General features: G+C 38.5%; 1 protein-coding gene across 1 annotated transcript; it reads right to left on the reverse strand.

Moving 5' to 3' along the window:
* Positions 1 to 2,790: 2,790 nt before the first annotated feature.
* LOC121372112 (pectin acetylesterase 5-like) lies at positions 2,791 to 19,339 on the reverse strand. The gene is made up of 7 exons (XM_041498376.1): positions 19,273 to 19,339; positions 13,703 to 14,199; positions 12,611 to 12,692; positions 9,381 to 9,526; positions 7,820 to 7,960; positions 5,625 to 5,801; positions 2,791 to 4,356 (listed from the first exon to the last, which is right to left on the reverse strand). The coding sequence occupies exons 2-7, from the start codon at positions 14,130 to 14,132 to the stop codon at positions 3,902 to 3,904; spliced, it is 1,431 nt and encodes a 476-aa protein (XP_041354310.1). The 5' UTR covers positions 14,133 to 14,199; positions 19,273 to 19,339; the 3' UTR covers positions 2,791 to 3,901.
* Positions 19,340 to 27,155: the final 7,816 nt, after the last annotated feature.

Below are 27,155 nucleotides of genomic sequence, written 5' to 3' on the forward strand. Positions count from 1 at the left end.
TCAAAAATGAGTAAATCACCATGAAAGTCAAACTTGATCTGTACAGTACAAATAATTTCAGGTCAATATTTCAAGGCTTTCTGAAAAACGTCTGGAAAATAAATTTTCATATCATATCTCCTACGTTTAAGGGCCATAACTCTGTAAAAAAAATGAAGTAAAACTTGATCTGTAAAAATACATGATAAAGCTATAAACAAACTTTCAATATCTCGAGGCATTCTAAAAAAAAAAATCTGGAAAACTATACATGGGACAGACAAAAGGACGGAGATGTAACCTATAGTCCCCTCTGGTTAATTTGGTCCCCTTCATACCTGGTCCGCTGAGACGAGTTACCATGATGACATCCCTACTCAAGCTGTTGCAGTATACATGTTTTCTGTCCGACATAAATAAATATACATAAGAGCATATTAAATAACAGTCACATACACACACACATATCTATACTACATGTTTAAACACTTTTATTAATAGTTCTAGAACCAAATACTGTAAACAATGATAAAAAAAACAAAAAATCCAATTTACTGGTAAAGCAAAATTATATGAAAATATATAACTGTACATTTGCACAAAAATGCATATCACAATCAATTTAATATGTTTTTTTAGTGTTTTTTTTAAAGTTACAGAGTATAAATTATACTTTAAATCACCTCTTTGGTTTGATGAATTCAGGGGTGGATGCATGACCGTTATTTGGGAGGAGATCTGTGCAAATAGAACATACATTATATCCAGCCAACTAATATATGACCACACACACACACCAAAACAAAATACATCTACTATATTCACCTGTTAAACAGAGGACTTTCACGACACTGAAGTTCGGGAGGCATGGTGGAATGTACCTCAAGCACCAACCCACTTCTAATGTTTGTAGTTGGTCAAACTTCATTTTTATTTGCTAATATATATATATTTATTTCTTAGGTATCAAATTAATTGAAGCCAGAATCTAATTTGGGCTACTACAAACATCAGGATGACTGGAAAGGTATTGAATATATCCAGAGATATTCTAAACAAGACATGTTTACATAATCATTAAAAAGGCTCTATAAACATGTTACTATAATGGCAAACTCAGGATTGTCTCTTTTGGTTTAATGTCTAAACAAGTTATTATTTTGTCTCAGACAACAATATTATAATATATACAGTGATATTGTAAACAAAACATATTATAATCCATAAAAAGGTTCTATAAACATGTTACTATAACCACAAAACAATGACCAATTTGAAAAAAAAGAGATCAATATTTTCTCGTTGTGAACATAATTAAATCTCATTTAGGCAGATCACTGGATTAGAGTTAGAATTCATTTCTGAATAATTGAACAAATTCCCAGACTTCGTGTACTTATACACTGTAAAGAAGCATAATCAATCAAATGTTTTGTGGACCTAATAAATTATCTTTAAAAAACCTGTGTTTATGTAAAAATTGTCTTAAATTTCCTTTAGGGAAAAATGGTAGGAAATCACATAACATACTATTTTATACTAAATTTGAAACTGTTAGTATATAAATTTCCTTCAAATGAGAAACAATTATAATTACAAAGAATACAAATAATCTGTTTCGAAATATACATAATACATAATATATCATTTTCTTGTCCCTAGTATCATAAATTTTTAGTAATGATGTAATTTTTTGAATTTATCGAAAGACTTTATTAATTTTCTAGTGACATCATCCAGTCAGAAAGTACAAGATAAGTGAAAATCTCATGTGATTTGTTAAGACTGAAGAACTGAAGCTATTGTTACTATTCGTTGAGGACCTTTTAACATGAGATATTATATTTGGCACTCGTTATAAATTACAGGATGTTTGTTCGTTCGTTTGTTCGCCACCAACAAGCAATTTTAAATTATTGTGACCGCGTATAAACTTGGAACTGGAATATTTTTGTTTCAACATTACCCCTAATATCTTAACTATCAAGCCAATATTCCATATGTGCGTTTTTTTTCATGGAACACCCAACACCGACACATCAAAAAAAGAAGAAAACTTGTGTCTATGATTAACAATAGCATTGTTTTCATGAGTGGTGCAGTTTGTGGTAGTTAGTTCCATGCACATTCTATCATTTTTGATATAAATATTATTTCTTCTTACACACACATCTGTGAGAAAACATCACTCTTTATTTTTCATAACACACACTAATAACACACATACTTGTGACAATTTAAATACATATTTTTGGCTGCTTCTAGGTGATGACCCGGCCACCACAGCCATACCAGCTAATGAAAAAAAAGCAAAATCAAACAAAATGTAAGTTAACCTGAAACTGATTTCTCTTCGACACCAGGGCATTATAAACCTAGTATTTAAGGATACGTAAGAAACAGAACACTACATTCTTATCCATTAGTTTGTTTGTTTTGTTTAACAACACCACTAGAGCACATTGATTTATTAATCATTGGCTATTTAATGTCAAACATTTGGTTATTCTGACATATAGTCTTAGAGAAGGAACCAGCTACATTTTTCCATTAGTAGCAAGGGATCTTTTATATACACCATCCCACAGACAGGATAGCACATACTACGGCCTTTGATATACCAGTTGTGGTGCACTGGCTGGATCATGTCCATTAGATACCATTTATCTTATAACTGGTTGTTTTAAAACATCTGACTTACTTTTATTATTTAAATTTATGCACCATCCCACAGACAGGATAGCACATACTACAGCCTTTGATAAACCAGTCGTGGTGCACTGGCTGGATCATGTCCATTAGATACCATTTATCTTATAACTTGCTGTTTTAAAAATGTATCTGACTTACTTTTATTATTTCAATATGTTTTGAAGCAACTCGCAAGATAAATGGTATCCAACACTTGTGTAGTATTCTCTGTCTACATGTATAGACCTACATCACACAAATTCGACAAATGTTTCAATGGCAGAGCCAATGTAATATTGTATTCTGCTGTCGGGAAGTTTCAGAGATTGCTACACGATTCTGTAGTGTTAAATAATAGTTGCTAAAAAAAATTCAACCCGAAAGCAAATTTTTATAATTATAAGTTTTAAAACAAAATGTTTTTATGTCATATTCACAGTGCCAGAGCATTCTGTGGTTTCAGATCTTCCATTTGAACATGCATGAAACTTGAAAGACATTTTACTTCAAATCTACATCCAGGGTTCATAGCCTAAAAGATTAAACAAATTCAAAGACTTTCAAAGACTTTTACCTGCCATTTTCAAATACTTTTACACAGCAGTCAAAGACAATACAAATACCAAATCAGTTCATTTATGTTGCTGTCCATGGCAAATTTTTAAAGCTTTTTTACATGCATCATGACAGATTAAACCTTGTAACTGGAAAATATCAAATGCATGCAGCTGTAAAAGATACCATCATTGCTTTGGCTATGTTTGTGAGAATTTAAATACTTTTAAAGACTTTTATTACAATATTCAAAGACTTTCAAAGACTTAAAAAATAATTTTGTTCAAATTCAAAGTCTTTCAAGGAATTTAAAGACTGCTATGAACACTGTACATCACACAAGTTCCACAAATGTTTCAACGGAAGTACCTAATATGTCATTCTGAATCCCGCAGTTTTATCTGATTCACAAGGCCAGAGCTTTCTGTGAATATAAATATCCTGCTTTGACCCATGTGAAAGACATTCAGAGGTGGATCTAGCGGGGAACCCAGGCCCCCTCCCCCCTAAATTTTGCGACAGTCATAATTTTATTATATATTAATTTTCATTTTCTTACGATCCCCTCCAAACCTCCGCCTCATGTCATTGGGGCCCCCCTAAATGGATTTTCTGGATCCGCCACTGACATTTAAATTTAGATCTTCTGTTTTAACATAAATGCATGAAAGCCATTTTACTTTAAACCTGCATCACACAAGTTCCATGAATGTTTCAATGGCAGGACCTGAGTCACATTGTATCCTGCAGTTTTGTCTCTGATCCACAACGCCAGAGCCTTCTGCGGATTCAGCTCCTGTGCTTTAATATACGTGAATGTTCTCACTGTTAACATCGTGTGAACGGGACACGATGTTAGAAATACTCCATGCTTCCCCGATGCCACAATCTCTCGTCCTTCAGCCAGAATGGCTTCCCGCATACCGTCTACCACAGAGAGGTCGCCGTTGGTACAGGAGCCACTCCTGACACACCACACTCTGAGAGCGTTCTCTGTGTACCAGGTGTCGTACAGTGAGTTGAAGAACAAAGCCGGGATGAACACGTGGCGATGATACACGCCTGGCAGAAAACACTTCCACTTGTCGGACGGTGTCCTGTCTTTGGTGCAGTCAGAAAGGCTGTGGCAATCTGAGAAAAAAATACATGTGTAGGTAGCAGTGAACACATTTTAGAAGAATTTATCGATGTATAAAAGTTACAAAATATATAACATAGCGTTTTAGAAGAATTTATTGATGTATAAAAGTTACAAAATATATAAAATAGTGCAGAATAACAATTTTATATCTAATTTGTGAATGTGTGTGATGAAAAAAGAAGAATGGTTATATAAAATTTTACAAACAACATAACACATATAATTTGTTGACTGTGTCATAATTTGTTCCATTAATGAAGTCCAATTTTCTGCAATCAGATCATTTTATAGAAGGATAATATTTAGGGTTTTTTTCATGAGACGTCAATCAGAAAAGAGAAAATGTGCAATTATGTAAAGATACACATGTATTAACCAAGTCTACTGCTTGTTCTCAAGTTCAGCAATGAAACAAACTTTAAAAATGTATTAAATTTTTTATTACAAAGCTACTAGCCTAGACTGCATCATTGTCAAATTCAAGGACTGAACTATACTAAAATATAATTCATATAAAATGTACAATCTAACCTAATAATATAATACACATACATATTTGATTTGAATTAAAGTGAATGCCTAACATACCATTATTTTGATACTTGGTCTAAAGACAGGCAAATCCATTGCTGCCACATAAGCTACTCTACCAAACAGCAGCAAGGGTTCTTTTATATGTGCTTTCTCTCAGACAGGGAAGCACACAACATGGTATTTGGTATACCTGTACCTGTCATGGGGCACAGGTTGAGATGGTGAAGAAAAGAAGAATCCAGTTTATGATGGGTGAACACTCTACCACAAAGCTAAATTTCACCCTTAGCACCATCTACTAGAGATATCATAGAAGGTATCAAAATGCACAAGTAGTAAGAACCAGAGGTGATTTTTTAAAATTAAAGTTTGTTTTGTTTAACGACACCACTAAAGCACATTGATATATTAATCATCGGCTATTGGATGTCAAACATTTGATAATTTTGACATATACTCTTAGAGAGGAAACCCACTACATTTGTTCATTAGTAGCAAGGGATTTTTGTATATAAACCATCCCAAAGACAGGATAGCACAAACCACAGCCTTTGATATACTAGTCGTGGTGCACTGGCTGGAACGAGAAATAGCACCCGTGATTTTTTTAAACTTTAGCTACATGTAATTTTTAGTAAATATAAAAACAAAATCCTCAATTTATAAAAAAAAGAAGAAGAAAAAAAAAGAAGAAGAAAAGTGTACCAGGTAAAACAGACCATACCTTTAATATTATGAAGATAGAATGTGTTCTGAAGAATCTCAGCCATCGTGTGGTGACCTTTGACATCAGGCTGGTCTAAAAACAATGCTCCGTCAATGAGCACATGCAGAGTCTTCACAGACCGAGGCAGTTTCTGTCGTAGTCGGTCTGCGTGAATGAGGGCACCCAGTCCACCAGCTGCAGGTGAAACAAATTCACAGTAAGATCATCCATAATGATTTTCATTCTGTGTGTGTAACGGACTGGTCGGTCCTAACTTTTATTGATCGTTATTTATCAGTGTTCATGTGTTCTACACTTGTGCACAGGATGTTTGTGTTTCGTGTTTGTCGCGTTGCCCATGCAGTGTGTAGAAATACTTGGCCAATGGCTATTGACTAAGGGTTAGGTTGGGGTATAAAAGGGGAGTGTGTTTGTTTGGTTTGGACGGAGGAGCCGGTCGAGGCCGGCACCTGTGCCCATGACAGGCGTGCGCTACAACAGCTTGCTCTGAATGTGCATCTAAAGCCCTATGACCTGACCTGACCTGACCTGATCTGTTTGGTCTCCTGTCCTAGACAGAGGAGCCTGTCGAGGCCGGCACCTGTGCCCATGACAGGCGTGCGCTACAACAGCTTGTTCTGAATGTGCATGCTAAACACTCTGACCTGACCTGACCTGTTTGGTTGTTTTTTTCACTGGAAACTTTAGAGGTTTGGTATCAGTAATTGGGTAAATGTATATATTCAGGTTGGTGGTTGGTTTTAATTGTTAATGTGATTTTTCAATGTGAACACTGTGAGATAAATATGTAGTAACTGTTTATTTGGTTTGTTTTCTTTGTTAATCTAATCTTAGTTAATGAACTTAATGAACCCAGTCAGTTTCATATGCACCAGTATCTACCAAAATACTAGCAACACAATCATCACAATACATATCTACATGTTACTGGTGTAGGAAGCGGGGGTTGGGGGAGGGAGGGCAAGGGCAAGGAGGACATGTGCCCCCCACTTTGTAGGAGCAGCGATGTTTTTTTTAATATATTTATACATGTACATGTATTTATATATATATGTGTGTGTGTGCCCCCCACGTTTTGGCACCTTCCTCCGCCCGTGCACGTGATACTATATATTCATGCCATTCATGGAACACTTCACTCGTAACAATTTTGATTAGTGATGGTGCTAATCAATTTTCACATTGATTAGCAGCTAGTATTTAATGTTATACGATTATGTAGCAATCTCGAAAACTTTTACAGCAAATTATGATACTGAATAAAATGAACATCGCTGATATTATAATCTCATTTTTTTAAAGGAAGGAAAAGAACAGGTATATATGTTTATTTATACTACAGTAAATTTTAAAAAAGTTTAAAAAAAAAGTTTAAAAAAAAATTAATTGCTCAACTGGAGCACATTGATTTATTAATCATCGGCTATTGGATGTTTTATCATGTTTTACAGATAGGACAGCACATACCATGGCCTTTGATACAAATGTATACCAGTCATGTGGCACCTGTTGGTATTTTAAACTTGTCTGACATGGCATTCGTAACAACTGGTCTAAAAAGTAACCACAAGGGGGTCACTCGTATGTACATTCCAACATACAGCCAATATAGCCCTGGATACACTAGAGATGGTAAACTGGTTGGAACCACTTACATTCAGCTAATTCTGTGACTTTTTACCATCAACTGAGTATTCTACTAATGAGCCATAACCCAGTCCCATGAATTGTTTAAGTTTTGTTTTACTCTTATTGATTATCAAGATGGTATTACAGTCCACAAATGAATGAATGACTGTTTAATGACACCCCAGCAAAAAAATAGTTTGTTTGTTTAACAACATCACTAGAGCACAGTGATTTATTAATCATCGGCTATTGGATATCGAACATTTGGTAAACTGACATATAGTCTTAGAGAGGAAACATGCTATATTTTTCCATTAGCAAGGGATCATTTATATGCACCATCCCACAGACAGGGTAGCACATACCATGTCCTTTGATATACCAGTCGTGGTGCACTGACTGGAACGAAAAATAGCCCAATGGACCCACCGATGGGGATCGAACATAGACCGACCACGCATCAAGCGAGCACTTTACCGCTGGCCTACGTACCGCTCCAAACACAAAAATAGAGATTGGCTATTGGGTGTCGAACAAAGACATGACAGTAATTTGTCACACACCTGAGGATCCCACGAGAATGACCTGCTGGGCTGTTGACAGGTTTGTGTGTCTCAGAAGATAGTCTATCAAAGTCTCCAGAATAACCGCACCACGCATGTACAGCTTCCTACCCAGATACATCGGAGCATCCGATCTGTTGCCTGCAAATAATTTTTAAAAAATCCATACATGTAGATCGATGTTTACCAAATACTAAAATTTAAATTAGTGTATGGATTTGATGAGAAAGTTGTCAACAAGCTAAAAATCAGCAAGCTTAATGTCATAATGAGTCTTTCTTGTATTAAAATGTTTTCTGGACAAGACAAATTAAATTTGACAACATGTTTCAATAGACCCCCCATCCCCCCCCCCCCCCCCCCCCCACAAAAAAACCCCATTTTAATCCAGATTAACCATTCCACATTTTAATAAGAGGCAGTTTTTGAAAATGTTTTTTAAATCATGACAAACACCACCACCTCTATAACATTTTGCAATACATCCCATGACAGCCCTCCCCCAGAACATTACATACTGTAGATCCTGAAATTACTGCAATCATAATATTAATAGCAAAAAATTCGAGTTAGTGTCATTTGCATTAATAATATGACACATTTACTTCTGTATTTTGTCCAGCAAGCTATGTGTCACACGCTATTAAAACAAACAAAGATTAAAATTCTAATAGAGTTATAAAACAACTGAAGCACAATTCATCATAGGTAAGACTAGTTAGTGATGGGAATCGGTTGGGATTTCATCATTGATCATCGGTTATAATCGGATCAACTTTCAGTTACACAATTGGTTAGAATTCCATGACCAGGGTTTCTGCCAGAGGGTAAAACGGGTATGGTGCCATACCCAAATTTTTGGCAGATTTTATTATTTTATTTTAACTTTTTGACAAAATTAATTATTCTTATCATTACTATATGCTTTTCTTAACTCTAACCTTAAAGTTAACCCAGTTTCTTTCTGGGGGAGGCCCCCCCCTCCCCCCCCATACCCCATTGACTGTGGTTGCATTCAGTTCCATAGTGCCATACCCACTAATTCATCGCAGGCACGACAGACTAACTGTCCAATAGTCCAGCAAAAGCCGACACGATCCATCGCGCGTGAATGGGTTTTGGCATGCTAATCCCGAGGTCGACCATTTCTTTGTTTTTACTGTTCAAGTTCGCTGCAACTTTGTCAGCATATCTTAGGAAGATATCGTTGCAATTGTAAATGTATCCTAATGTTTAGTCACATTTAGCTAACTATACACGTTACGTAAATGATTGATGCAAAAATATGCTTCAAGTTGATCTCACCAAAAACACTAGGGACTAACCCGGTTAACTGATGTGTACACTGACATGTTAGTGAATTGATCTCATTGAAGACGCCTGGAAGTCAGATTAAAACGTACACAGACATGTTTTGTTAGGAAAGTAATATTTCAAAGGGAGGCCACTCGCATTAATTTCATGTCGCATTTTAGTCTGCCCACCGTCACCTGCATTAATTTAGGGACGTGTTAATTTCAGGATCTACAGTAATTGTTGAATGGTGCCCCATAGACTTTACCAGCAAATGAGCCTCCATCACAGTACACTAACTGTGCTACATTCCAGGTGTAGAAGTCTGGGTTAGTTCCCTTGTTACTAGACAGCACGCCTTCCAGAACAGCTGAGGTGTCACAGGCCAGGCTGGATCCGTAACTAGTGTAGCTTCTAAAAACAAATGAGAAAAATCCAGTGAATAACACAATTCTTGAAATGTACATGTGTATATCCCACAAGCACTGTTTTTATTAACCAGTTATAATGAAGTCCTGTTTAAAAAAGAAAAGAAAAGTTTGTTTATGTTTAAGGACACCACTGAATACATTGATTAATTAATCATCGGCTATTGGATGTCAAACATTTGATAATTCTGACTCGTAGTCAACAGAGGAAATCTGTTACATTTTGTCTAATGCAGCAAGGGATCTTTTATATGCACTTTCCCACAGACAGGAAAGCACATACCTTTGACCAGTTGTGGTGCACTGGTATGAACGAGAAAAAACCCAATCAGTTGAACGGATACACCGAGGTGGTTCGATCCTGCGACAAAAGCAGCTTGGGCTAGCACTCAACTGACTTAGCTAAATCCTGCCCCTGTTTAAAACAAAGTGATCAACTCAGGAAGCACGTGTCAAATGGCCGATGAATAATAACAGGTTAATGACGAAGGTTACAAGCTTTATCCTGTTTAGGACAAACAGGAAATTGGCTCGGCAAGCCTTGTGGAGTTCCCCATTTTTACTGTCGCAGGATAAAGCCGACAATCTACTACTGTCATTATAACCTATTATTCTTTACATCAACACAAACAGGATAAAAATAATTATTGCTGTGAATAGCTGTAATTAACAGCTGTAATAAATTTCTGGTCTCTGGTCAGTGCATGTGTCAATTTTGACCCTCGCACATCAACTTTAAAAAAAACAAAAAACCTGCAGTATGATGTTGATTTTTGCCAGGCTTTTCTTGCTATGACATAAAACGGCATTTGGAGCCATAATGTCATTGCACAAGAACTAAGACGTGGATTCTGATTTCAGTTTAAATATGCCCCTTATTTTGGTATCAAATATACCCATCTTTTGTGTGCAATCCATCCTTTAAGAGAGAGAGAGAGAGAGAGAGAGAGAGAGAGAGAGAGAGAGAGAGAGAGAGAGAGAGAGAGAGAGAGAGAGAGAGAGAGGTAATATTAAAATTTACAATAAAAGTCAGTATCTCAAAGAAAATATCACACAGAGATGTTTGCTGCCAGGATGAATCTCACAGTAATTTTCGTTCCTTCTTGTAATGATATCACAGGGAGATGTCTGCTGCCAAGATGAATCTCACAGTAATTTTAATCTAAATTCAGTGGTTTTGATGTGAAATGTGAAAGGAAATGTTTATTTAATGACGAACTCAACACATTCATAGTTATATGGCATCAGACATATGGTTAAAGTTACAGTCTCTGGTTACCATATTATAACATCATGTACAAATATGAAATACAAGCTCAAATGCACTTTTAAAAAACTTTTGTGTGTTTGCTATGAACGGAGATCGTCAAAAATATACGCTCGATTCGATACCTGTGCCTCCATTGTCAATTTCAGTCAACACGTGTGTTTGCGGATTTGAAACTGTAGGGGTCATCTCAAAAAATGAAATGAGAAATCTTGCGCTGTTCGAAGAACGTTCGGTTGAGGATACGGTACTAGAGTCTTTCGTTAAAACCTGTTTGATCTTGACAATGTATTATCGACAATCGTACCTTCCTATTTCAGAATTAATATTTTATAAAGTGTTAGTAGAACTTTCAAAATTTAGTTTGTATAACACATTGAGCATGTATATTTTTTATATAAAATATACTAAAGCAGACATTGGACGTTTTCACTTCTTAATTTTACGAGTGTTTATAATCAATAAATTCAAATAAACATTATTTCGTATGGAAAGTTTGTTTTGTTTAACAACATCAATGTTAGAGCATATTGATTTATTAATCATCGGTTATTGGATGTCAAACATTTGGCAATTTTGACATAAAATCTTAGAATATGTGTGAAGGGGGAGGGTATTGGGGGTCGAAACACTTACCTACCCAAGCTAAACAAAACTGAAATATATTTTCTGGGGGATCATGACACCATATAAACTTTGCTCAACAGTCTATAACCCCCAATCCCACTAAAATCCCTGCACATGCACCTTGGAAACCAGCTACATTGTTTTTGCAAGGGACCGTTTATATGCACCATCCCACAAACAGGATATCACATACTATGGCCTTTTATATACCAGTCATGGCGCACTGGCTGGAACGAGCCTGCCGATAGGGATCGATCCTAGACAGACCACGCAATTACCCCCCCCCCCCCCCCCCCCACCATCTTTTTAGGTCTAAGTAATGAATAGAAATAACAAACAGTCTTGATAAATGATATGTAAATTGAATACACCGACCTCTTCCTCTCCCCCTAGAGCGTTACATAATTATTGACACCCCCTTGCATATAACGCGTATGCCAACCGATGGCCATACCTCTATGGATATAAATATTTTTTGGAGATATGAGACGACCCCTCAATCAAGACAGTTAAATTTGTTCAAATCATGTGAGAAGCTCAGCGCCTGCGCAAACACGTAAAGTCCCAGTTCTACTGGCGTCCCACTAAATGAAGAAAAACAAAGCTGGCCAATGTGTTTGTAGTTGACCTAGATAATGTAGATAAGCGAGCATTGCCAAACTATAGCGATGTGGTGGACCGTATATGTAACTGCTAACTGCTTAAATAATAAAAATATGCCAGGGACTGCAGCTTTAAGGACCACACAGATATTGAGAGAGGAAACCCACTGTTGCCACTTCATGGGCTACTCTTTTTGATTAGCAGCAAGGGATCTTTTATATGCACCATCCCAAAGACAGGATAGTACATACCACAGCCTTTGTTACACCAGTTGTGATCCACCGACGGGGATAGAGCCTAGACTGACCACGCATCAAGTGGGCGCTGAAATGTCAGAATGTTTGTACATGTACTTAATTTGGGTATGATTATCTGGGACATCCACGTTATCGCCTTGACTTTGGTACATCTGGTAGACTGTAGCCCACAGGGCTACCACTAAAAAAACTTAAGGTCCAGGCCTGTGTAGTGATGTCATAGCCTACAATGGTTTTACGATTCCGTAACGTTAAGATAGCTTCAAAATTATGAGTCCTGTACTGTATGTGTCTGATTTTATTTCAATGTTGTTACCTGTGGTAGCAGTCCTCAAGTGTTGTACACCAGCCGCCGGACTGTAGGTGGATTATCCAGCTGTTTTCCGCAGAAACCGAACCTGAACAATATAAAATGTTACAATTTGGCAAAAGACTAATGACCATATTTTGTTGTTAAATTAAAATACAACACATCCAATATCTCTGTACAAAGACGACTATTAACTGAACATCATGGGAAGGAATACTTGTTTAAAACACATTGGTACATTTCAAACGAAGGATATTTGGTGTCTAAATATGGCTCATTACAATTCATTATACTCGCTCCGAGTGGGAGCCTGTACGAACTCAATACCTACCAGCCTAATGTCTGATGGCTTAACCACTAGAATGAAGAAAGGAGAAAGGAAATGTTTTATTTAACGACGCACTCAAGACATTTTATTTACGGTTATATGGTTAAGGACCACACAGATATTGAGAGAGGAAACCTGCTGTCGACACTTCATGAGCTACTCTTTTTGATTAGCAGCAAGGAATCTTTTGTATGCACCATCCCACAGACAGGATAGTACATACCACGGCCTTTGTTATGCCAGTTGTGGAGCACTGGCTGGAACAAGAAATAGCCCAATGGGTCCACCGACGGGAATCAATTCTAGATCGATCACGCATCAGGTGAGCGCTGTACCACTGAACTACGTCCCGCCCCCTGGAATAAATAAATGAATGTCTAACAACTCCCCAGCATGAAAAAGTAAAGGCTGTTTCTTTTAACGACACAACTATACATGTATACTAGAGCACATCGATTAATTAATCATCAGCTTCTGACATGTGGTCATCAGAGGTAATGCAGTAAGGGATCTTTTATATGCACTTTCGCACAGACAGGAAAGCACATACCACAGCCTATAACCAGCTGTGGTGCACTGGTTGGAACGAGAAAAAACCTGAACAGTTGAATAGACCCACCGAGATGTTTTGATCCTATGAGGAAAACACCTGAACAGACTGAGCTAAATCCTGCTCCCCTCCCTCCCTCCATCTCCCTAAAGCATGAAAAATACACCGGCAATTGTGTGTCAAACTAAGGTCAGTATATGTGACACTGAGCTGAACGTACCATGCCTCATATAGAAGCCCGGGGGAGACCCATCGAGACAGAACGCTCCACGCTGCTGAGCCAGTTCTTCGGGCAATATCACGAGCTCCCCGTCTGTGTCGCTCTCCATGTGGAAGTGGACGAAGACGACTCGCATGTTGGACAGCGTCCGCAGCAAAAAGAAGATCAGCAGTAGAATGAGAAGGAAAGAAATCTGAATGTAGAGACGGCGCGAACACACAATCGGCGGAAGCAGGTGTGGGCGGTGCATCTGAGAGGGATTCAGCTTGTACATCATCGAGGCGGTCTTCTGGTGTCCTGGGGTTTCTTTGTCAGGGTTGTCCGAGTAGCTTGCCATTGCTGCAGACGATTTCATCATGTTAATTAGTCCATATGGTGTCGTAATGACATCTTCACCTGTGAATTTCAGCTTGTTGTATCCAATATGCATGTGCCATTAGTCACAGCTGCCAGATCCATGATTTTATACACAGCACTGTACTTGTAATTTGAAGCAGCTGAAATACAGGTTATGATAAAAATCAATAAACGTACAAAGCCGAGGACTTGCAATTTAATAGTTACTGTAATCTTATACGAAATGTGTTAACAATTACTACAAAATACATGTACGTCGGGCATTCTGTACCATCACTTTGACTATGGTACACAATACTTATTTAATGTTTTTTTTTTAAAATATATATTTGATAAATGTCAAATTTCTTTTAATCCATTAAACTTAATTTTTTTCTATACCAACAAGTAAACAACATTCTCTGTTCAATATGGAATTGAATTATTCCACAGGCCCGTAGTATGGTGGACATTATTGGGGGAGCCCAAATGAACGAACGCCAAAGGTGCGAGGTATTTGGGGGGGTGGGGGGGAGGGGGGTGGCATGATTCAAAGGTTATTTGCCCGTTGCTGTAACTCTCATCGTTAATCTCGATCCGTTAGTCTCGCTACAACTTTTACATTCAGTCGAGATGTAAAGATTATCAAAAACGAAAAACAAAAATTATTGGGGGGGGGGGGGGGGGGCCTGGCCACCCCGCTATGGGCTTGTTCCAACAGATCATGTGAAGATAACTGTTTTAAATTGCACCCCCACAGCACAGCTATTTTTTTAATTATAGTATTATCAGTATTTGAATCACATCCCTTACATCTCCTTACAATAATAATTTAAAAAAACCTGGGTGCATGAAGCTTCCATTTTTAAAATATTGGTAAACTTTAAATGAAAAATAGCTATTGGAAACTATTCAGTTTTTTGCTTGCCGATTATTTAAATGCATGCGACTATCTAAGAAGAAAGTATTGGAATTAAAAAAATTGTTTGAGTACCATTTACAAAATATGGATATGAAGTGAAATTATGTTACCATATCTGTCATCTGATATTTATTCATTGTGTACATAGGAAAATTGATGGATGAATTAAAAACTATTATAGTTTAAAAGCCATATGTAAGTAAAGATTTTGCTACATGTATGCCCGAGTAGACGTATCAGATAGTTTTCGAAAAAGAAAGAAAAAGACAACTTCAGGGTAAACAGGCAAACAAATGCTGCTCAACTCTCCCCAAACTCGACGATAATATATATTCATGTTTCACTGTAAGCAGGGTTCGAAATTAACAGTCACCCGATTGCCCCTGGCGACTGAAAACGACGACGGGTGACTGAAAACCCACAGTAAGGTTGCCCGCCTGGCGACCGATTATTATTATTTTTTTAAATCAATAATTAATAAATAAATAAAAGTACAGCTATGTAGCCTACTTTGCACCATGAAAAAGTGTAGGTCTGCTTTTACATATAAACATATGCCCAATATAAGAATAGGTGTAAGATAAGTTAAGTGGCATGTAAAATTGGGCACAAATTCATGTTGACAAGATTCAGCCCTGGTTATGTGTACACGTCATAGATCGTATCCACTGAACATTATATTTTAGGGGTCTTTTTTAATTATTATTATTTCATTGAGATGGGGTGGGGGGAGGAAGGGGTTGTGTCGGTTATACCAGTGCTCAATGTTTGGTGAACGCAAGCATCTTTGTTTGGGAATTATATAATCCTATTATCTAATTTAATATGAAATGCTAAGCGATTTCGCAAACCTAACACGTGTGTAGCTCGTGTCCTAACACATGCGTAGCTCATGTTCTAACTTCTAACACGTGCATAGTTCGTGACCCATCACGTGCATAGTTCAAAATAAATGTTTTCTCTTATAACCTGTTGCAATATTGTTGTTTTTTTTAGAAAATATTATTCGGGCAAGTGAAAATAGATCCGGGCAAGTGAAAGTGCTGTCACCACTTGTCCGGATGGCAACTCAAAAAAAAAGTTAAGCGCAGACACTGCTGTAAGTATATGTGACAAATTCGGCAAACCCTAATTTCCGCCCCCTAACAACATGCAAACATTTTGAAAGTAAAACCGATAATTAAATATAACAGTGAGTTAGTAGTATATTAAAGTAGTGAGTTAGTAATATATTAAAGTAAACAAGTATAGCAATATCGTTTTATTTTGACATTGATCACAATTAATTTGCCAGATTGCTATACAAGCAACACACCTCGCCCGCCGTTCTGCAAATTTGTGATAATTCGGAACACCTCGGCTGATTACGAATCGAAATAGACCAAAGTGTTCCGAATGATTGTAAAATTCCGATAGACAGTACAACTCCCGCTTACATACATCCTGTGAAAACAGTTGATACATGTTATGTTAAGGGAAACATCAGTTTTCTGTTTCTGAATGAAAACTTTTGATTTCAGTTTCAATTTCTCAAAAATTATATAAATGAACAGTATAAAATTTTCAATGTGAAAATTTGTTAAGTGGAGTGCTGCGAGATATGTTTTACGGGTGCTATATGGGCGTGGGCGTGATGGCGCCCGTCAAACGGCAGTCACTGAAAAATACATGTTTTAACAGCACACACCAGACTGTTGACAAAAACATTCAGAACAGCATCCTGAACACTAGCCATGGGATCAAAGATTTCAAAAATGTACTAGCCAGGATTAAAAATTCACTATCCCTACTTTACTTTAAGTTAATACAATTTTACTAAATAATAGTAATAATCAGATATGTCACCTAAAGATGGAGATAACACTTAAAAACACTAACACTGGGGGTTGTGGTGGGGTCAGGATATTCATATTTACAAAATAGACTTAACTACAACGTTTTACCCCAAAAAATCACTAGCCTTTAGGCATAGCAATAGTAGTTATTTACTAGCCCAACACTGAATATCACTAGTCGTGGGAGTGGGGCTACCATAATCTAGAAGCCCTGCATGAATTAAAAGTCTAGTGTCTGCTTACTGGTCGTTACATAGCGGCACTGAATGCTCAGTTCCTTGAAGAATAACTATGACACCATGTGCAATGATTATTTCCTTGTCTTCAAGGCAATCTGTAGTGACAATTTAGGTGGTGAGGAATACAAAAAGTTCCTGTTTGATGGTTGGATAATGTAAAATGCCTGCCTACTTTCCTGGAATCTTGTTCCCATCAGCAATCTGATATTTGATCAGAATGCCAATAGTATATTTGTTACATACATCACTACACAGTTACATGTAGAATATTCTAAAATAGTTGATGTTGTATAGGACATATATATCACGAGCAGCAACAAAGAATTAAATAGAAAGGTGAGGAATGGTGTTTGACAAAGCAAACACTATGGTATTACATTGTATAAATATATGATATCCTGAGTAAAGAGAAATCATTGTTCCTATACCTCTACCACAGCTTCACATGATGTGACAATATTTTTGCTTCCTCTGAAAATGTAAAACAAGCTGGGGGTGGGGTTTAGATCTGACCAGTAACCTGGAATGTGATGACCAGCAAAGACAGTCTTGTACTGCCAAAAGGGTAAGACAGTGGAAACCATTACACCCACCCAGGATGCACTAATCGTAACAAGTTGCCTTTTAATCTGTCATTTATAGTATAATATGCAAGGCCTTTTTAACAATTTCTAATCTTTCTCATTGCTTCTCCTCTTTTGATCAGCACCGCCAATCACCTTCTTTGCACTTAGCAAGGATCTTTCTGTACTCAGGTTTAGTCAATTACCGTACACACATCATGTAAATCGTCAGATACTGATACTAATGGTTTCATTCCAACCAAAATATTGCTCACTTTTGTATCATCCCCGCCCCAAATGTCTCCCTGTATGCATCTCATCTATTCAAAAGTACATTTAGATTTGATGTAGCATTAACAATGAGTGATAATCTTACATTTGAATACAAGTACTTGAAAGTTATTAAGAAATGCTTACAGTGAGGGTGGGGGAGGGCATTTGTAGATTCTTCCTGGCCAAGAGGGGTGCTGACGACTTGGGTCCATATCTGAATGTGTGTGTAATGGGTCACGGTGTGTATATATGTGCCAAGTTATATGCTTTTAACCAAAAGTGCACACTTTGTTTTTAGCCGTCCAACTAAAATGGGGTGGAGGACATTTGTAAATCCTCCCTGGCCACAAGGGGGCCCTGCTGACTTGGGTCCATGTCTAAAAATGTTTGTAATGGGTCAAGATATATATATGTGCCAAGATACATGTTTTTAACTTAAAGTGCACAATTCAGTCAAATATTACTACGGCCATAAGAATGAAAGTTATAGGATTGCGTCCACTGCCCGCATGCCGTGAAAGGTACCGCTGAAAATTTTCATTATTTACAAAATGTTTCATTATTTGCACAAAAAAGGCACTTAATGATCATCACACAAATTCAAGTTCCAAATCGTCAATAATGGTAATGTCTACGAGGTCCTTCGCGCCAAAACTGCCATCTCCGTCATAAATTCTGAAGTGTAGGCCAGTAGAGCATTGAATCCTCAAGCAGGAAGCAGTATATTCCAAACATTGTAAAAAATTGCTGAACTCTTGAACGATGTGATTGGTCCTTCTGTCTTAGTTCATCAAGATAAACGTCTCCGGCACTTGTGATGTTTATTGCTGTGCCGATAAATGTCAAAATGTTTAAAAACGGACCGTAGATGTTTACCTTGGTGAACTACATCTGTCTGAGCGCATCGAATAGACCAATGGAAATTTTTCAGTAGTTTCTATTCCACCTTCAAACATGTCAAAGACCTCATTTGGACTTGAATCTACTATGGATATAATAGATCAATAAAAATAATTAATAATGAAAAAAAAGAGAAAAAAAAGAGCCTCATGTGTTTTTAAAATTGTTCGGACACAAATCTATAACTTTCATTCTCTTGGCCTAATATTATTAGGTGTTTGCTGTCCCACTAAAAGGGGGTGGGGACATTTGTAGATCCTCCCTGGCCAACAGGGTGCTCTCCTGACTTGGGACCATGTCTAATGGGTCTAGATATATAATTGTGCCAGGTTTCATGTTTTTAACCAAAAGTGCCCAATTTCGAATTTGTTTGTCAGCCGCCCCACTATTCAAGTCTATTGGGAGCGAGTTGATAAACCAGTCATGGTATGTCATTGTGATTTAGCAACGGCAGATGACACAAAATTAATACAAACTGTGCTAATTGGTTGGCACTATGTACCTGTATGCAGTCCAATGGCAAGGTTATATTTTTAACATAAAAAATCTTATTTTCTTCTACAATAAAGATGATCTGTTTGTAGACTAAAAACTCGTAATTCTCCGCAGAGACACATAAAAGTTACAGACTATAAAATTAGCAGTACCAGTCTATCGAATTGAAGGTCATTCGTTTGCTTGGCCCGAGTACGTTCGTTCAAGACGTTGGTCTATTATTAAAGTTAAAACAGTTTTTGCTTAACGACACCACTAGAGTACATTGATTGGTTGTCGAACATTTGGTAATTCTGACATTATGGTATCCGGGGGGGGGGGGGGGGCAAGAAGAAACCCGCTTTTTTTTTATATATCTTCCATAATAGTAGCAAGGGATCTTTTATTTATGCACCATCCCACAGACAGGATAGCACATACCATGGCCGTTGATATACCAGTCGTGGTGCACTGGGTAGAACAAGAAATAGCGCAATGGGCCCACCGACGGGGATCGCGCATCAAGCGAGCGCTTTACCACTAGGCTACGAACAATAACCAAAGCGACAAAGGTACACACGCCAAGCAGGCATACAACTCGAAGTTACCGTTATGTACAACATGGAGTTGGCTAACAGGGGCGTAGGCTGCGGGGGGGGGGGGGGTTCGGATGCTGAAGCAAATGGTCCGCTTTCAGAACTAAAACATACACCTTTATACATATGGAGTTTCTGGTGGTGCAAAAACAAAACAGAAAAAGGTCCACTAGGTTCATATTCGGACCCCTCCCCCCCCCCCCAGGTCCAGATCACGCTACGCCCCTGGCTAATGCCCTTTTGGAAGGGTTTGGCTTTAGTTACAGCATTTAAAAAACAAAAAAACAAAAAAAACCCAAACATTCCACAGACAGGATAGCACACGTTGGCGTAGGAAGGTGCCAAAAAGTGTGTGGGCGCGCGCGCACACACACACACACACACACACACACACACACACACACACACACACACACATCATGATTGTAGCACATACATATACATATAAGCATGATTCGAGATTCGAGATGAGGGGGGGGGGGGGGGGGACTCAAATTCAGGCAAAACTAATACAGATATTCGGGCAAAATGTGCTAACCTAAGACCTACCATGTATTTCCATCATTCTACTCTCAAAATTAGTTGTAATCACTACCAAATGTTATTATGAATAAATGTTGTTACTAGTATGCTGATTCAGGCATTTTCGCTTAAATCGGGAAAAAGCCAGCCTACAAAAATGGGATCCAGTACGTACGCCTACGAATATATACTCTTCAAAAAAAGAAACGCAAAAGGGTACAAATGGGTTATAACTCCGATTTTATGTTTCCTACCGGTTCATGCTTTGTGAATATAAGGTCATTGCATGTCCCAAACACATTCCCACGGTTACATTCGATAGCGCTACTGTACAATAAAGTTCCAAAATGTGAATATTCGCAAAAACGCAGCCACGTGCAAACCATGTCACCACTACACGTGCGTTGTCTGCACGTGCAACATGAACACCGACAGTATAAAAGTGCAACAGTTGACAATCCAGGACAACGTCTCAGTGAACCGCAGAAAACAATGCCATCGGCCGATAGACGCAGGCGAATTCAGAACGGCCGTTGCCAGGGTCCATGTGGGGACTGTGGGACCGGGCAACATGGGTGACCTCCCTAGATCCGGTCGACCACGGGTCACTACCCCCGTGCAGGACCGCTACATCCGGGTACGCCACCTTCGGGAACGACTACTGCCACCTCCACAGCCGCAGCAATACCAGGTTTGCGCAGGATATCCGACCAGACCGTACGGAATCGCCTACGTGAGTGGTAGGAATTCGTGCCAGACGTCCAGTTCGAGGTGTCATCTTAACACCACAACACCGTCGACTCCGACTGCAGTGGTGCCAGATTCATCGACAATGGCCTCAACTGCGATGGAGACAGGTGTGGTTCAGTGACGAGTCCCGATTTCTGCTCCGACGTCATGATGGAAGATGTCGCGTGTATAGGCGTCGTGGTGAACGTTATGCGGTGGGTGCAGGGTGGACAGATTCGGCGGGGGTAGTGTCATGGTGTGGGCAGCCATCTCACACACTGGCAGAACTGACCTGGTCCACGTGCAGGGCAACCTGAATGCACAGGGCTACATTGACCAGATCCTCCGGCCACACATCGTTCCAGTTATGGCCAACGCCAACGCAGTGTTCCAACATGACAACGCCAGGCCTCACACAGCACGTCTCACAACGGCTTTCCTACAGAACAACAACATTAATGTCCTTCCTTGGCCATCGATATCACCGGATTTGAACCCAACTGAGCATCTATGGGACGAGTTGGACCGACGCCTCCGACAGCGACAACCACAGCCCCAGACCCTGCCCGAGCTGGCAGCAGCCTTGCAGGCCGAGTGGGCCACCATCCCCCGGGACGTCATCCGTACTCTGGTTGCTTCAATGGGCAGGCGGTGCCAGGCAGTTGTCAACACACGCGGAGGCCACACCCGGTATTGACTCCAGATGACCTTGACCTTGGTGGTGTGTCCTATCACTTACTCACAATGGACTAGAGTGAATTGTGAACAATCCTGCAACATTTGGTAATTATTGGACTCACCATTCAATAATTAAATCAATTCTCCAAATGTTACGACAATGTGGTTTTGCGTTTCTTCTTTTGAAGAGTATATATTCATAATTCCTGTAGCGTGTAAATATACCTTGAATTACATACCCCTCTTAAAAAACAACAATAAAACAAAGCAAACAAACAAAAACATTGGCGTAGCCAGCATTTTGTATTGGGGTGGGGGGTGGGGGGTGGGGGTTATAAGTTATTTTAAGTGGCGACACGAAAAATATAGGCCTAACGTAGTGGGGTAAAAAAAACCTCAATAAGGGACCATTCAAATATTACGTAACGCTCGATGGGGTGGGTGGGTGTAGGTACAAACGTTATGTAGCGTTACAGGGGATGGGTGTAGGCCTATTTATCAGCAGAGCCGTTTTAAGGATCCGCGGGGCCTGTAGCACAAATAATAGCGGGAGAGCCTTCCCAGGAAATATATTTTGCAACCCCTCGGGGAGAGGGGAAAAATGACCTGGTGGAAATAAATGTACACATCACCACGGGCCCCCATGAAGCGCGGGAACCATAGCACGTGCTACATGTGCTACTGGGATAAACCGGCTCTGTTTTATCAGCGTTAAGTAACGCATTAACCAAAGAAAAAAAAAAAAAAAAAAAAAAATGTTTTCCTTTTATTTTATTATATATGTATTTTCTATAATCACTCTGTCACGGCGACAGTGTTAAAACATAGGTAGTTATAGCTCAATCTAATTAAAATTAGCTCCACTATTACATGTGGATCTAAAGACAGCCAGTTGGAGCTCATGTCCACCAATTAAAACCTTATTTGCAGAATCCTGCCAGTGATTTAAAAATAATTTGAAAACATTCCGAATTATCCTTAGGGTATACGACATGTTTCGTGTGAATTACGAATGCCTTAAAACATGTTTTATTTTATAAAATAAATAATTTGTAATGTAAAACTGAAGACTGATTTAGTCTTTTTTAAATTTTATAAATAAACAAATAATTTTTAATGTAAAATTGAAGACTGATAACCCACCCCGTACGTATTGGTATGGTTCGCTGTACTGCGGCCACTAAAATAGACTCGCCCGATATTTTTAGAATTTGTATGCTCCCAAATAACGTTATAAAAGGCGAAGTGTGATTGGTCAATATTTAAATTATTATTTATAGACGAAATGTTACCTGGACATTGGGGACTACGCAGTGTTGTTAGTTTTAAATCACTGGCAGGATTCTGCAAGTAAGGTTTTGATTGGTGGACATGAACTCCAACTGGCTGTCTTTAGATCTATCCACATGTAATAGTGGATCTAATTTTAATTAGATTGGTTATAGTTAGACGTATACACACAATAAGGAACATAAATGAGTTGAAACACGCGTATCTGCGCAATAACCTTGGGAAATATTTAATTCGGGCAAATAATTTATGAAATAATATGATTTAATCTAGTTTTATATTGTATTTGTGTTGTGTTTTGACATTTACCAATATTATGTAAAAATCACTCCCCACCATTATACTGTACATATTGTATATAGACATGTATTTATTATGTATGCTCAGGAGTTGTGAAACTTAAGGCAATAAAGAAACTCGTAACTTATTTCAATTGCATTTCGACATTTTCCGTTAAGTTACGAAAATGGCCGAAAACGTCAACAGTCCTTTGATGTGACGTCAACAATGCTTTGGCGTTTTAATATGGTTATTGGTGTCACAGCGATACTACGTACTATTGTTTTAACTTCAGAAATGTGCAAATTGAATTGCTGTTTGTCATTTAATAATCATATATACATGTATTTATGTCAAATATGTATAAATGTAAATTGTAATATATTTGTGCATGGATGTAATACTACCTAATACCGACAGCTAGGCTAACTACCATGATGTTGTTGCAATGTTTTCTGCAAGTTTTGAGTGGATGTGTCAGTAGAGGTAAGTGTTTGTTTGTTTGCTTGATTGTTTATCAGGACCGTTGAAGTCGGAGTTGGTGTGCATAGTCATTGGCGTTGCGAAGGCTTTATATGAGCAATCTGATTAAAATTAGCTCTACTGGTCACACCAGTAGATCTAACAGTATTGCGTGGACTCCCATGTCTAGGTGACATTTCACCTATAAATAACAATTTAAATATCGACCAATTGCACTTCGCCTTTTATAGCGTTATTCGGAAGCAAACATTCTTTCACCTATAATTCAACATTGAAAATAACAATTTGGAATATAGGTCGACTACACAGATCACTTCTGGGTGAGAGTTCATTCATCACGGTCCACTATTGCACTTCGCCTTTTATAGCGTTATTCGGAAGCAAACAAATTCTAAAAATATCGGGCGAGACTATTTATGCAATAGGCGAACTTGTTGGTCTAATTCAACATTGAAAAAATGGCGAAAAGTGCAGTAATAAACTCAGGATTGTATATTAGTATAAACAACAGATTTAATGGCTATACCATCACGGTTTTTTTTTCGTCTTGAAACGAATTTTATATAAAATTTTATATTGGAATTAGTTTCCGGCATACTTCGTAATTCACCCGAATCATTTTGTATACCCTCGGCTGAATCACGAATGTTTTAAAATTCTTTTCAAATCACTGGCATGATTTTGCAAGTACGGTTTTGATTAGTCGAATGAAAGGTCAACTGGACATGAACTCCAACGGGCTGCTCAGCCTGTTAGATCCACATGTAATAATGGAGCTAATTTTAATTAGGTTGTTATATGAGGGGACACCCACATTGTTTCAACAATGTTTACGTGTGTGGTAGGTGACTGAGTGGGGCCATGGCTGCCATGCCCCACCATGGCTACGTCAATGCATGCATATTAATAAGATTGTACAAGAAAGGTTCGCGAGGTTAATTCATTTCCATTCAATGCATTAAAAGGACATTCCTGAGTTTGCTGCATTGTAAGATGTTTCCGACTAATAAAATAGTTTTACGATTAAACTTACATACTACATAACATGTTGTCTTGTTTAGAATATCAGTGTCTGTGTTTCTAGTCGTCTTAATATTTGTAAGAAGCCCAAACTGGATTTTGTCGTCAAATAATTTCGTACATACGAAAAAACTATTTTAGGAAATAAAATGATATGTAACCTAATACAAATATTAGAACGATCAGAAACATGTTTAATATACAGCCGCTAATATTTTATGCAGAAAAATATATTTGATATATAATTACAATTGTTAAAAAGTCTCTGTTAGTCGATAACATCTTTAAAATTGCAGCAAACTCGGGAATGTCCCTTTAATCTAATCGTAGGAACTGCCCTCAACTGTGTTGGAGGTGCACACCCTCTCCAAAATTCGTAGTGCCCTGCAAAATCCAGTATTTACTATTTAACAGATAAACATAATGCATTTATTAGTAGGGAACATGTTTACAATGGTCAGCTTCATATTTCTATGGACGATTATCACACAGATAATACATGCTACTAACATTGTTAGTGCACTTCTGTATTCTGTTAGCAGGTGCCTCTTTTAAGCATTGCACATCCTTCCTAGAAACTAAAAAAACTAAAAAAGTTTGTTTTGTTTAACGACACCACTGGAGCACATTGATTTATTTATCATCGGCTATTGGATGTCAAACAGTTGGTAATTTCGACATATAGTCTTAGAGAGGAAACCCGCCATATTTTTTTCCATTAGTAGCAAGGGACCTTTTATATGCACCAACCCATAGACAGGATAGCACATACCACGAAATTTAATATACCAGTCGTGGTGCACTGGCTGGAACAAGAAATAGCCCAATGGGCCCACCGACGGGGATCGATCCTAAACCGACCGCGCATCAAACAAGCGTTTTACCACTGGGCTACATCCCGCCCCTCCTAGAAAATAGTGCACGGGGCACATTAAGTCAACAGTTTTTCTTAAAGAACCACACTTTCTACGTACCTCCGGACTAACTAAAAACATCCTGCATCTACCCCAGCCTGTTTAATATTTAAGAAATGCAATATTTAATACTAACACCCAGAGCCGTATTAGTGCACAAGCCGACTAGGCCCAGACCAAACTTTAGGAGGCGGTAATACCTTCCAAACGACTCCCCCCCCCACCCCCACCCCCACCCCCAAACCCCCAACAACAACAACAATATATATTTATTTTATTACTATTATTTTAATGAAACAACACTTTTCCATAAGTAAAATCTACTCTTTATGCCAGATCCATTCGCCCCCCCCCCCTCCCGCCTCCTCCCGGCCCCTCCCCGCTCATGTTGTAGCCGCCTATCCCTAAATGTTTTTGCTTAGTAGAATGTACTCTTTATACCAGATCCCTCCACCGCTCCCTCCCTCCACCGTTCATGTTCATCAGCATATTCCAAATTTTTTCCACATGGTAGTTAAGTAGAGTCTACTCTTTATTCTATATGATTACCCCCACCCCCACCCATGAGCATACAAGACAGGGGCGGGAGGGGGGGGGGGGACTGCCCTCATAGTTCTGGAGCAACACCTCGAATTCAACCCTCAAAATTAGTTTTAAAAGATGCAAAAATGCGTTGTGATTCGTAGCTGTTTGTAGTAATGCTAATATGAATAAATGTTATCCAGATTCGGACGTTTGTGTATAATTCGAGCAAAAGCCAACCTGCCCCCCCCCCCCCCCATTACAAAAATGGGAGCCCGTACGCCGTATGCACCCCACCATAGGCGTCCGCGGTGTGTGTGTGTGTGTGTGTGTGTGTGTGTGTGTGTGTGTGTGTGCGTGCGTGCGTGCGTTTTATTATCGATTTAGACATGATTTTGTTTCGGACTTATATTCGTGAGTTAAATTGACCCCATCTCGAGTCCTATCTAGAATTGTCGACAATGAGCTACAAAGGGAAAGAAAATAAGGAATGTTTTATTTAATGACGCACTCAACACATTTTTAAAAAGTACGTTTATATAACGTAGAACATGATATTTATTGTTAAGGACCACACCGATGAGAAAAGAAACCCGCTACTGTCACGCATTGGACCACTCTTTCCGATTATTTAATTCATTTCAACTTATTTGTTCGTGCTTATATCTAATTAAGGTTCAAGCACGCTGTCCTGGGCATACACCTCAGCTATCTGAGCTGTCTGTCCAGGACTTTGGGTTTGTTATTAATTGTTAGTGGTTAGTGAGAAGAGGGTGTAGTGGTCTTACACCTACCTACTGAGTCGTTAAAACTCGATCAGGGTGAGAGCCGGTACCGGGCTGCGAACCCTGTATCTACCAACCCGTAGTCCGATGACT

This window comes from Gigantopelta aegis, chromosome 4 (genome assembly GCF_016097555.1).
Source record: "Gigantopelta aegis isolate Gae_Host chromosome 4, Gae_host_genome, whole genome shotgun sequence".
Classification (NCBI taxonomy): Eukaryota; Metazoa; Mollusca; class Gastropoda; order Neomphalida; family Peltospiridae; genus Gigantopelta; species Gigantopelta aegis.

What these genes read in the sequence shown, in the direction of transcription:
- LOC121372112 (XM_041498376.1), bottom strand. Translation starts at nt 14,132, where the DNA reads ATGCATATTGGATACAACAAGCTGAAATTCACAGGTGAAGATGTCATT. An exon ending in CTTGAGGACTGCTACCACAG is followed by an intron (nt 9,527 to 12,610) that starts GTAACAACATTG and finishes ATTTGTTTTTAG; the next exon opens with AAGCTACACTAGTTACGGAT. An exon ending in CATTCTCGTGGGATCCTCAG is followed by an intron (nt 5,802 to 7,819) that starts GTGTGTGACAAA and finishes TTTCACCTGCAG; the next exon opens with CTGGTGGACTGGGTGCCCTC.